Below are 12,347 nucleotides of genomic sequence, written 5' to 3' on the forward strand. Positions count from 1 at the left end.
GATACAGTCAAGTCAGGTAAGTATGTGTTTTTCATTTACTGTGAAAGTACTTTAATTCGTGGGTATCAATTTTCATGATTTTATCAAAAGCTACATGTTTGTGGGTTTTAAAAAATTCTATGATTTTAGATTTCTGAAGAAAAAAATCGAATGAAGAATTGAAGCCATCAGAAACAAAGATTCTTTATAATCATTATGATTTATGGTCAATGCAAAGTAAGCTGTTAATTTTCACTTACTGGGATGTCTTTAAAAACTGACAACATTCAACAAATCTAAAATAAAATAATTGGTTTCATCTGTGATTAAAAATTGTCCGGATTGAATGAAATTGCTTAGTAAACATTTGAATAGTTGCACACGTGTAATCAGAAGTGGTACTTTGTATGTATCCTGAATTAAATTGTGAATCATTATCCATAAAAGGCATGATCCCCATTAAAACATCTGACAAAACAAACTAACTTGATTGGTCCATAAGACTGTTGTAAGAAGTCTTCTGTAAGGAAACAAATTCTGTCAGCTTGTCTTGCATGCTGGTAACTTCAGTTTGAAATCTATTTTGGAATGAAACTTGTGTTTCCTCATTGTGTTGCTCTACTTTCTTTTTACGGTCTATTTTATCATGTAAGCCATAAACATCTGATGATGTAGATTCTACTGTATCCAAAAGCTGAAAGAAAGTAAAGAAAATTGTAAAGATCTATCACTTCACCTATACAATATCAATTGGTTAAATCAAATAATTCATTAGGTTGGAATTTTTTCAGAATGTATTTTTGTCAATATAGTGTACACACTTTTAATCCATTTTTTAATTGAACTCATATGCAAGATATTTCAGTCTATTGTGACAGACTACACGAAATACGTCCGACCGTCTGACAAATCTGGTAAAGAATGGATCGGTCTGGTAAAATTTTGTTGAATTCCGGTCTGAATGTCCGGTGTTTTTTTTCATGGATTTTTCTAACATTCTAGCAAAATTGCCAAACGATCTCAAATTCATTTTCATCTTTATTATTCATCACAGCGATGTTTATTTTGTTAAACCGTTGGCTTTATGCCCAAAAATCACCAACCAGTAATGTGTAAATCCGGGTAAAAACATATAGACTGTCAAAAACAACAATGGCTGCCATCATTGGCACAACCGGAAATGTAAAGAAAACCGGATCAGATTCTGAGAACGGATAAGGATAATTCCGGGTTTGCCGAATAAATACAATAAATGAATAAAAATCCAAGCAAATCACAAAATTCAGCTATGAAATATAAACACTAGAATTGAAAACCAAAAGATATATGAAAAAGAAAGAAGAAACAGGGAATAATATTTTAAACAGAAACTCTAAATTATGTTTAGTTCACAAACATTGTCAAAATCCAATAAAATGGGACATTACTCTTCACTGTAATGCATTCAAGCAATTGTGCACAACTTTCATAACAATATATCCTCTTGTTACATCATTTTGTTTTTGTGCATTTTGGGGAGGAGTAGGGCACAACAAAGTCATATGTTTGTTGTTTTTTGTCGGATAATATACAATTAGATGTAAAAAAAGTTGGTCTGGTAAGATTTCATTCGGTCTGGTAAAGCTAGGATGCTTACCAGACCGAATGTCCTGTAAAAATAAAATTCATTCGTGTAGTCTGTTGTGAATTGTGAATTATACAGTAATAAATACATCTATGAATTCATGTAAACTGGATATTGCTATTAACTGGCAACCATTTCACTCATAATAACACCAACAAACAAATTTATCACAGGAAACAATTTATTGTATCATATATTGCAACTGTATCCCTGTTAGATGATTATGGTGTTGTACTACCAAAATGGTACATCACATCCAGTTGTATACGAAAACAGGTAGAAAAAAATATTCCCTTGAATTTGACAGTTTGAGGTAATTAATCCTACATTTTATTGCAGTAAAACATTTCTGTGTCATAAATATATGTCTTGGTATTTCAATGCACCATTATTTTTTTATTTGGAGTTTCTATAGAATATTTTGGAAACTTGAGGTTACATGGTTACTAAATCTTGTACACAGGTTAAATAAGGGGAGAACTTTGATTGTTTAACTTCCAGTGATGGTTATTTTCTTATATGCAATGAAATGTTGAGTGATTTTTTTTCTATGGTACTGGACAGGATAACACTTTATTCATGCCAAGTATTTCTTTATTTGAAACAAAGATTAATTCTGCACAGTTTTTTGAAAAGTACAAATTTAACAAAGACTAATAGGGGGGAATCAATGGTGGTATTACACCTTGTGTAAGACAAAGTATGTAACAGTTTACAGCAAGATCCTGTGTATATTCAAACAAAAGGATTATTTAAAGAAAGTAAATATAAATCCTATAACTGTGACACCAGTTGCTTCCTTTCTGTCGTACCTGTTTTGCTTCATTAAATAAGTTCTCCTCAGCTTCCACATGTTTGCCCACCAAATGTTGTTGTTCATCACGGTCCTGTTTGGTTTCACCTAAAGTGACCTTTGTTTCCTGTAATGTTTCTGTAGTAGCTACCAAGTTTTCTGTGGTGATTGTTAACTGCTGTGATGTCTCCTCTAACTCTTGTTTTGTCATGGTAAATAAATCTGTTACCTAGAAAAGTTTAAACCAAATGAAGATTTTGTAAGCACACAAATGAATTATAATTCATACATTTATAATACAAATAATTGTTTCGAGTGTGCAATTCAATAAACACAAGGCCAACCTTAAAAATGTGTTTGTTTGCAGTTTTCAGACTGTACCTTCAGACTGCAGGGTCGGTAGGCAGGAAAATATTTTATTTTATCAGCCAAACTAAAGTTTAAACAAGCAGTAAACAAACCAAGTTTCTTCTGAAGAAAAAACATTTTAAACAACAAACACTGAAAACCAACATGAAATGAACAGGCATTTTCAGGTAAAAACCTTTTTAACCAAAACTGAAACTTAACATAGTGTCATTATACAATTTATGACATACAAATATGGTATTATGAAATACTGGAACACTTATAAAGTTTATAAACAAGGAATGACTAGAATTGTTGTAAAGAAACATATTCACAGACATATATGCATCTATACTAGAACGTCTTCATGAGTAGAGTATTTGCATCAGAAAAATGTAGATATTGAAGATTCAAAAGACAATGTAGGAGTGTGTTTTAAAAAAAAATCAACCATTGAATCTTCATCAATTGAAAAAAAAGACAACCTTAAAAAAATATATTAGACATCTGACTGTTATAAAGGTTATATTTTAAAAGATATGTTGATGCCAGGCTTTAATTCAAACAAACAAAAATCTTCAGACTAGCTTTGGGTCGGTGAAATCCATAGCACCCCATTAAAAGTAAATGGTCTGTACTGAAATGTTTTGACTGCATAAAAAAATTGGCAGCATAGCTCCTAAGGACATGTTTCAATTTAATTTACACAGTTTGTGTTTATTTAATATTGTAAGAGAGAAAATAATTGCAATGAGTGGGGCAGCCCCCCTTATCCTAAAGGAGCATACTCATTGCAATCGAAGATAGATTTGATACAGAGAGAATATATTTATTTCTCAAGCCAACCTGGCATTCACTTTCTCTACATCTTTGTGTAGTTTGTGTGGTTTCTAATTGATTTAACATTTCAAATGTTCCCTTCCACCGTACAGGCATGTTTACAGGTATCCATGAAGTCACGGAGGAGTGGTTTCATCTTTGTTGTCTTCACAACGATTTAAAGAAAATATGGCATACTTCAGGCTGCTGTCGAATTGTTGAACCACTGATATTGGTTCCATAAAGTCAGTCTAAAAAGATTCTGTATCCGATTTGTTTGAGACAGAAACGGTTATCGTGTCTGTTTTATAAATATCTGCTGCATCATCGTCAATGATATCGAAGACATCATTCCATGTGCAATTCTGCTTGAATCAGTATAAAAAGTTTACTATGAAACTTTTCTGTGTATTATTTGTCTTAAAATTGACAGAAGACGAAGAATAATGCACTCCTCCATGACTTCGTGGATACCTCTAAGGCCCAAAAAATATATATGTCTGTTTCCTGCTTCCGACCGACCCTGGATAAAAACCCAACCTTAGGTGGGTTTTTTTTAAATTCCGGAAAAAAATCGTTTCCAGTCCAATCTGGATCCGTATCATACAATGCCTAAACAATAAAAATGGCTGCTCCCAGCACAAATGTGCTACAATTAAGGTTTAAAAAGAGAAGTCAATCAAAGCTTCTTTAAAGAGATAAACACACTTTTGGGTACAGGACCCAAACAAACCTGACATTGAACCGACTGCAGGGAGTGCAAAAAAGAAAAATAATAAAAAATAAAAAAATCCTGACCAACCGACCCTGATTTATTTGCCTTGGCAGCAGGAAACAGACATATATTTTTGTTTGGCCTAAACAATCTCCATGTGTTTTACCATTAAAGGGTCCGATGAACGCTTGACAGGTAGGGAAGAAAAACCTAACTTCAAACGTGTAATTGACATAGACTTTAAATCAATTCCAAACGACCCAAAATTTCAGATGGAGTAAATAGAAGTATTGAAAATAATTTCTTCAAATTAAAAGCAATAAAATTTTCACAGTCAGGCACATTTTCAAAGGTTGGTCGGTAAACTGCAAACAAACAATATTTTAATTTAAGCCCAAACTACATGTACTTCATATATAAATATATATCTTTTTTAAACTATTACATTTGGAACATAATCATGTATCTAATCTAATATTTACTTCTCTAGTTACATTTCAAACAATAGTCATCATACTTTAAATACATTCCTATGTTCTAGGTAATATGACCATTCATTATCAACACATTCAGAAAATGTTCAGTAATATGTTAAAAACAAAAGTCTTAGATAGAATTACATTCCAGTGTGACAAGACTTTAGTACAATGACAAACCTTATCCCTTTCTTCAGTTAGAGCAGCTATCTTTTCTTCCATTTCCCTGATTGAATCATGCTGCTGGGTTATCTTTGATTGCATGGCACTGAAATATATATGTCATTTGTCAATTACATATGATCTTGAATGAGATAGTTTGAATGTTCTTGCTGTGAACTGTTAAAATGATCCTTTCAATATTAATCAAATTAAATCTTTAAATGAAATAACTTTTCCCTTAACAATGAACTGTTTTCATATTTAATACATGTAATAATCTTCTGCTATGTGTATGTCATTTTCCTCACAAGCAGCTTTTACATTGTTCCCCTGAAACTTTAGGCTCCCTCAACAATGATCTCAATTCTAACTTACATGTAATTATCTTCTGCTATGTATATACCGTTCTTCTCACGAGCAGCTTGAAGATCTCTTCTTAGTCTTTCAATTTCTTCATTGTATTCCTAAAAAAACCACTCACATTCGTTAAAATTATAAAGAAAATATCATACCTGTTAACAGGCATTAAAATATTACACATGAACTGGGAAGCTGTTTTTCATGAAATCCCCATAAAATTTAAAGTACAGTCTTAATGTGTATAATACACAGATTTTTACCATGGGATAAATTTCTGAAAAGGAGAGTGTTTATAATGTATGGCTGCATTGTTCTTTAGACTTTTTTCAGATATGAATTCCAATAATAAAAACTAAAGGCTCTAAAGAGCCTGTGTCGCTCACCTTGGTCTATGAAGGACACAGATGGATTCATGACAAAATTGTGTTTGTAGATCTTACTGGACTGAAAATTATTGCTACTTACTATTTGTTTCTATCTATAATAGACTTGGCCCTTTAGATACAGAGGAAAATATTTTGCAAACATTTACAAAATTAATGAAAATTGTTAAAAATTGACTATAAAGGGCAATAACTCCAAAAGGGGTCAACTGACCATTTTGGTCATGTTGACTTATTTTTTGAACTTACTTTGCTGAACATTATTGCTGTTTACAGTTTGTCTCTATCTACAATAGTACAGGGCTCACGCTACCAGGCGACTTGGGCGAAGAAGTCGCCTTCACGACCGTCACTTCGCTTTTCCCGACCCCCAAAAGCGAAATCAAGTCGCCCTGTTCTTGACGATACTCGCTTTCAGTCGCTTCCGTCATCGGACATTTTCAATTTTTACCAAGTTGATGAAACATCAATTTTTTATTGATAATTAAAGAAATTCAGACATAAACGATTCATTATCTTTAGAAAAGAGGTTGAAGCATTGTCTTCGCAGTGTGTAGCAGGTTATTTGATAAAAATACAACTTTTTATCACTTCATGCATTTTCGCAAGTTCCGGTGCTTGTTACTCGATAACGTACATCAACCTAAATTTCGGCGGCAAAATAAGTTTGTTACTTCATTTAAACGTGATAAAAGTTGCCTCCAGTAAATGTTTAATCCATTTATTGCATTAAAAACGTCATGTTCCTTTTCAAATAACTTGTCAAACATCGTTTATTTTTGTAAATTTTCTTGCATTCGTCCGCCATTGACCGATTTCTAAACTACGGATCTGAACCGGACCAGCTATGACCGAAATCCGTACTTTTACAATAATTACTACGGACGCACGGACGGAACAGCTGACAGAAGAATATTGATCCCAAAGGGAAAAATTACGCATTCCACACACATTAAGAGACTTTTGGTTACATCTAATTGATTGGTGTATATATAATTCCCTATATTTTTTATGGATTGTTTCAAACTATTGATTAAAGTTGCTTAACTCTGAGACTATCATACTAATATCAATATATTATGGCCCAGCTTAATAACTTTTATATTTTTTTATGAGAAACACTGAATTTCATACACAAGATAATTTTTAATTAAATTGTAATAATGATATATTATAATTTCTTTACATTTTTTAAAATAATTTTTTTTTTAGTGCTAGATATTTAGTTGGAATAAGTTTTTCACAAGAACCTTAGTAAAACTTAAACAACTTTTAATTTCAAATATTACTTTAATTGTATTTTTTTTACTCAGATATGAATTGAACAATATAAAAAGAACATTATTTACATATGGCCCTTTATACTATTGTAAAATCCAAACATTGTAGCGCACCGCGCGAATGAGCACTTCTCTTTCAAATCTCACCACTTCTCCCTATCAGTTTCAAAAAGAGAAGTCACTTCTCCCTATAATTCTGAAGTAGTGTGAGCCCTGTAGTATTCAAGATAATAAACCAAAAGCCGAAAATTTCTTTAACAAGAGGCTGTCACAACGACAGCAAACCGGATTTATTTACATTTATTTGTGTCCTGGCAATATCACAAGAACCATTACTGATGAATGGTGAAAGTGAAAATCATCAGTATCAAATTTGACCTCCATTTTGTCATCAGTATCAACATTTTGAAATAATAATATTTGAAAAGCTTAGATTGAATGGTTCATGAGTAAATGCAACAACGTGAATGGAAACGCCATTTTACGATCTTTCAAGAACCATAACTCCTGAACAGTAAAAGTCAAAATCGTCATTATGGAACTTGACCTCTATTTTGTCATCAGTAACAACATATTAAAATTTCAAAAGCTTTGGATGAATGGTTCATGAGAAAATGCACGGACACGACGGGAAACACCATTTTTCAATCTTTCAAGAGCCATAACTCATGAACGGTAAAAGTCAAAATCGTCATTATTGAACTTGACCTCCATTTTGTCATCAGTAACAGCATATTAAAATTTCAGAAGCTTTGGTAGAACAGTTCATGCATAAATGCACGGACACGACTGGAAACTCCATTTTTCAATCTTTCATGAACCATAACTCCTGAACGGTAAAGGTCAAAATCGTCATTATTGAACTTGACCTCCATTCTGTCCTCAGTAACAACATATTAAAATTTGGGAAGCTTTGGTAAAACAGTTCATGAGTAAATGCACGGACACGACTGAAAACTCCATTTTTCAATCTTTCAAGAACCATAACTCCTGAACGGTAAAAGTCAAAATCGCCATTATTGAACTTGACCTCCGTATAGTTGTCAGTGATAACATATTAAAATTTTAAATGCTTTGGTTGAACAGTTCATGAGTTAATGCACGGACAACATTTGATTGCCGCCTTTCAAGAACCATAACTCCTGAACGGTAAAAGTCAAAATCGCCATTATTGAACTTGACCTTCGTATAGTTGTCAGTAATAACATATTAAAATTTTAAAAGCTTTGGTTGAACGGTTCATGAGTTAATGCACGGACAACATTTGATTGCCGCCCGCCCGACCGCCCGGCCGCCCGCCGTACATCCCCAAATCAATAACCGACATTTTTGTCACAAAAATCCGGTTAAAAATTACCAATTGGGGAGGCAGCAACCCAACAAACAGTTGTCCAATTCATCTGAAAATTTCAGAGCAGATAGATCTTGACTTGATAAACAATTTTGCCCCTTCAGATTTGCTCTAAATGCTTTGGTTTCAGAGTTATAAGCCAAAATCTACATTTTACCCCTATGTTCTATTTTTAGCCATGGTGGCCATCTTGGTTAGTTGGCCGGGTCACCGGACACATTTTTTAAACTCGATACCCCAATGATGATTGTGGCCAAGTTTGGTTTGATTTGGCCCAGTAGTTTTAGAGGAGAAGATTTTGGTAAAAGTTAACGACGACAACGACGATTTACGCCAAGTGATGAGATAAGCTCACTTGGCCCTTTGGGCCAGGTGAGCTAAAAAGGTGGTAAGAGAGAAAAATATTTTCGAAGAATAAACTTGATTGTTGTTATGTTTTACACATATATTTGTACATGTACCTTCTTGTATCTGATGACTTTTGTAGCTCTCTGGGTTTTACTATATGGGTTTTGCTGATTGTTATAAGTTTTCCAGTGAAATGTAGTTGTTTACATCGTTATGCTTTGGTCTTTCATTTTTAGCTGCCTCATTGGCAATCATTACCACATCTTCTCATCTAATTTTAAAACACATGCTGTTCACCAGTTTCTGTTTTACATGTTCATAAAATCATTAATCATTAATTCTGTATATGGATATCAACTTTAAGAAGAGTCTCCTTTGTCAGTTTTTTGTTTACTTAAGTTGGTTATAAGTCTCATTTAGCATGTAGACCTACCTTAAGAAGAGCCTTCTTTGTCAATTTCTGGTTAACCTCTGGCCTATTAGTTATGTTTTTAGCTCTGTGTGCATAGTCTAGTGTACTCAAAGTTTCCTGAAAATATCAGTAATTATTTGTTTAAATCTATTACAAGGTATATAAAATATAGTATCAAATATACCTTTATATAACATTGGTGGCAATAAATACCACCTTTTCCCAGTAAAAAATAAACTGATAATTTCCCTTCTTTGGTGTTGTCAAGACATTGTTGATGAAATAGCAGCATAACAGATGAGATTGTACAGAAAAAGATATAGTTCCTTGCATTTTCTAATTTATTTCTACAAAAAATTAAATGTCAATGTAATAATGACAATAACTAGTCCAAGAATTCAAATAAAGCTTAACATGGAGCCACTCGTGAAACTTACATCTAGGTTACAGGATGCTGGTGATATTGTATCTATAATTTATGTCTTTGTTTTCCCTCCAAGTGAATCCTTACATCCCCCCCCCCCCCCCCCCCCCCCCCCCCCCCTCCATGTTAAAACTTACATCTAAGTTACAGGATGCTGGTGATATCGTAGCTATAATTGATGTCTTTGTTTTCCCTCCAAGTGAATCCTGCAACAACCTTGTCAGCTTACTTTCTCTGGAGTAAATAGTCAATAAATAAGTAATATAATAAAATAAACATAACACTTGTCCCATATTTAATCATCAAGACTATTTTTTACATATAAAAGTAAAGTAAGGTTTCTATTATTTAAGTAACATATAGAAGTAGTAGTTCTTACTACCTTCCCGATACCTATAAATGCATAGAAACTGTGCTGATAATATAATAATGTATATAAAACAACAAAAAAAGTTACCTGAAACAGATTATCAGAACACAAAAATGTCATATAATATTGACAAAATCATAACTTTAGAGCAATAGTTAAAACAAATCAATTTATGTGTCTGAAATTTTTCAATTACCTTTTAAAAGCCAAAAAGTTTAGAAATTGTCCTGAAATTAAAAAAAAATAAAAGAACATTTAGACTAACCTGTAAGGTATATGAGGAGAACGTTCTACAAGTGAGGTAATCACACGCCCTAATGTTAACAAACTTTGGTTAATACTGCCTGCTTCTCTAGCCCGCTTGTCTACAGCTCCTGATCGACCAATGTTTTCACTACCAGCCAAATCCACCTTAAAAATATTTTTTTATTATGTGTCAAAGGACAAAAGCTATGATCTATTGATGACAATTTAATAGTTGAAAGCTTTTTTTGGGGGAAAAAGAAGACAAATTTTAATCTACCAATAAAGATGGATCAATCCCGACGGAAACTATTTGTCCTGAGAATATTCTAGGCTGAATAAAACTGGATATTCCAGGTCACAATTATGACTAACCTGGTCTAACCTAATATAAACCTCTACCAATAAACCAAATATAGTTTACATTAGCTTACATTAACTGAGAAACTGAAATAATCAAGGTAAAGGGTAACCAATGGCATATAAAACCTTCTGAATCTCGAGTTAACAATGATAATGGAAGAGGGAGGCTGATAAATTGTTTAAATGCAAATGTGTTTCCCAAGAAAAAATGGGTTTGAGATGAGACAAAGCATGTTTCCACTGAAAATGAAGGGTGGGGGGATTATACATGGAGTTTGAAAAATGGTTTGTCAAACAAAGATAATGGTACCTTAAGAAAATCATTCTATTGATTTAGAGAAATTTGAGATTTCTACAGATGTCATTATTCTGCAGTTTAAAACAGCGTAACAATAGGCTAAATAAGGATATTGAAAATGATTGATTGACTATTGGTTGCTTAACATATCAGTATTTGAAAAGCTGATTGAACAAAAACTTATTCCTAATCAGACAAGAAATATACTGAGCAGTACTTACTAAATTCAGCTTTCCTATCTTTAATAATTCTTCTCCTTCAACCGTGTTTTCTTTAATGTGTATAGTAACTGAGAAGACTGTATGTGAACGACTGTAAATAGAAATATTATTTGATATACTGACTATAGTGTCATTATTGTGTTTTAAGATTTTGTTTTAATCTTTTAATTAATTCCATCTATAATTTGACACACTTTCATCAAACAAATAATGTTTTTCTCTAAATATTGAATGATCTGTGGTCTTGTGTTAGTATGCTCATCTCTGGAACAGCGGTCATTTGTTTGACCTTATAGGTGAAATAACAAAACATTTCTTGAAGCTTCTCAATGCATGAACCATTTAGAATTTTATGAGTGAAGAAAGACAGACAAGATAAGATATTTCTTTGTTCTACATTTGTTCATTAATGCTATTTGAACATTTTATTGCACACAATTAGAATGTGCTTCAAAAATGTGGTCTTTGAGTAAACTCTCTTTAAAAATTCCCACATTGAATTAATTAAATCATTTAAAGTGAAAACCCTGTGACTGGAACAATGAAATATATAATTTTCATACAAAAAAACGTTTTTGAGCAGAAAGGGGATGTGGGTAGGAGAAATGAAAAGAGGAAGTTAGGAAACAGTTCAAGAGATGATTTTTAAGGGAGGATTAAATATTCACCCATTTTAGTAATTTTATCAAGATTTTCAGTTATCTCACCTTGAATGAGCATTCATCAGTGTAGCAGCCGTTTGTCTTTTGGCAGATCCTCTTTCTATTATTTGAAAAACTTCATCTTTAGATCTTACAACCACTTCTTCTAATCCATTAATGATAACTGATCCCTAAAATATGTCAGTAAATAGTAATTAACATAAAAATTTACTCCATCATTTTTTTGTATTTGATAATAGAGATTTTTTTCATATACAAATGGCACAAGGTTTACTTATCATGGGTGGTGAAATTGGGATTTCAGGGCTCACACTACTTCAGAATTATAGGGAGAAGTGATTTCTCTTTTTGAAACTGATAGGGAGAAGTGGTGAGATTTGAAAGAGAAGTGCTCATTCGTGCGGTGCGCTGCAATGTTTGGATTTTACAATAGTATAAAGGGCAATATATGTAAATAATGTTCTTTTTATATTGTTCAATTCATATCTAAGTAAAAAAATTACAATTAAAGTTACATTTGAAATTAAAAGTTGTTAAAGTTTTACTAAAGTTCTTGTGAAAAACTACCAACCAGGGTTTCCCCTGGTCAATTATTTTTTTCGCCACCTCTTTCGCCAAAACAATATATTTATCGCCACTTTATTATTTTTTTCGCCAGGTAACATAACTATATTTTTCGTTTAAAATTTACCTTTTTACTTACACCCCCTTTTTGC

The 12,347-nt window shown here is 32.6% G+C and overlaps 1 protein-coding gene across 1 annotated transcript in view; it reads right to left on the reverse strand.

Annotated features, from left to right (window-relative positions):
- LOC139519304 (kinesin-like protein KIF11) overlaps positions 1–12,347 on the reverse strand; it is a 34,697-nt gene that overhangs the window by 15,320 nt on the left and 7,030 nt on the right. The window contains exons 5-13 of the mRNA XM_071311281.1: positions 11,677–11,801; positions 10,970–11,060; positions 10,110–10,255; positions 9,612–9,708; positions 9,072–9,167; positions 5,292–5,380; positions 4,935–5,022; positions 2,416–2,625; positions 466–673 (exon numbers count right to left, since the gene is read on the reverse strand). Of these exons, the coding sequence (XP_071167382.1) occupies positions 466–673; positions 2,416–2,625; positions 4,935–5,022; positions 5,292–5,380; positions 9,072–9,167; positions 9,612–9,708; positions 10,110–10,255; positions 10,970–11,060; positions 11,677–11,801 (1,150 nt within the window). The remainder of the gene's footprint in view (positions 1–465; positions 674–2,415; positions 2,626–4,934; positions 5,023–5,291; positions 5,381–9,071; positions 9,168–9,611; positions 9,709–10,109; positions 10,256–10,969; positions 11,061–11,676; positions 11,802–12,347) is intronic.

Source organism: Mytilus edulis, chromosome 4 (assembly GCF_963676685.1).
Source record: "Mytilus edulis chromosome 4, xbMytEdul2.2, whole genome shotgun sequence".
Lineage (NCBI taxonomy): Eukaryota > Metazoa > Mollusca > Bivalvia > Mytilida > Mytilidae > Mytilus > Mytilus edulis.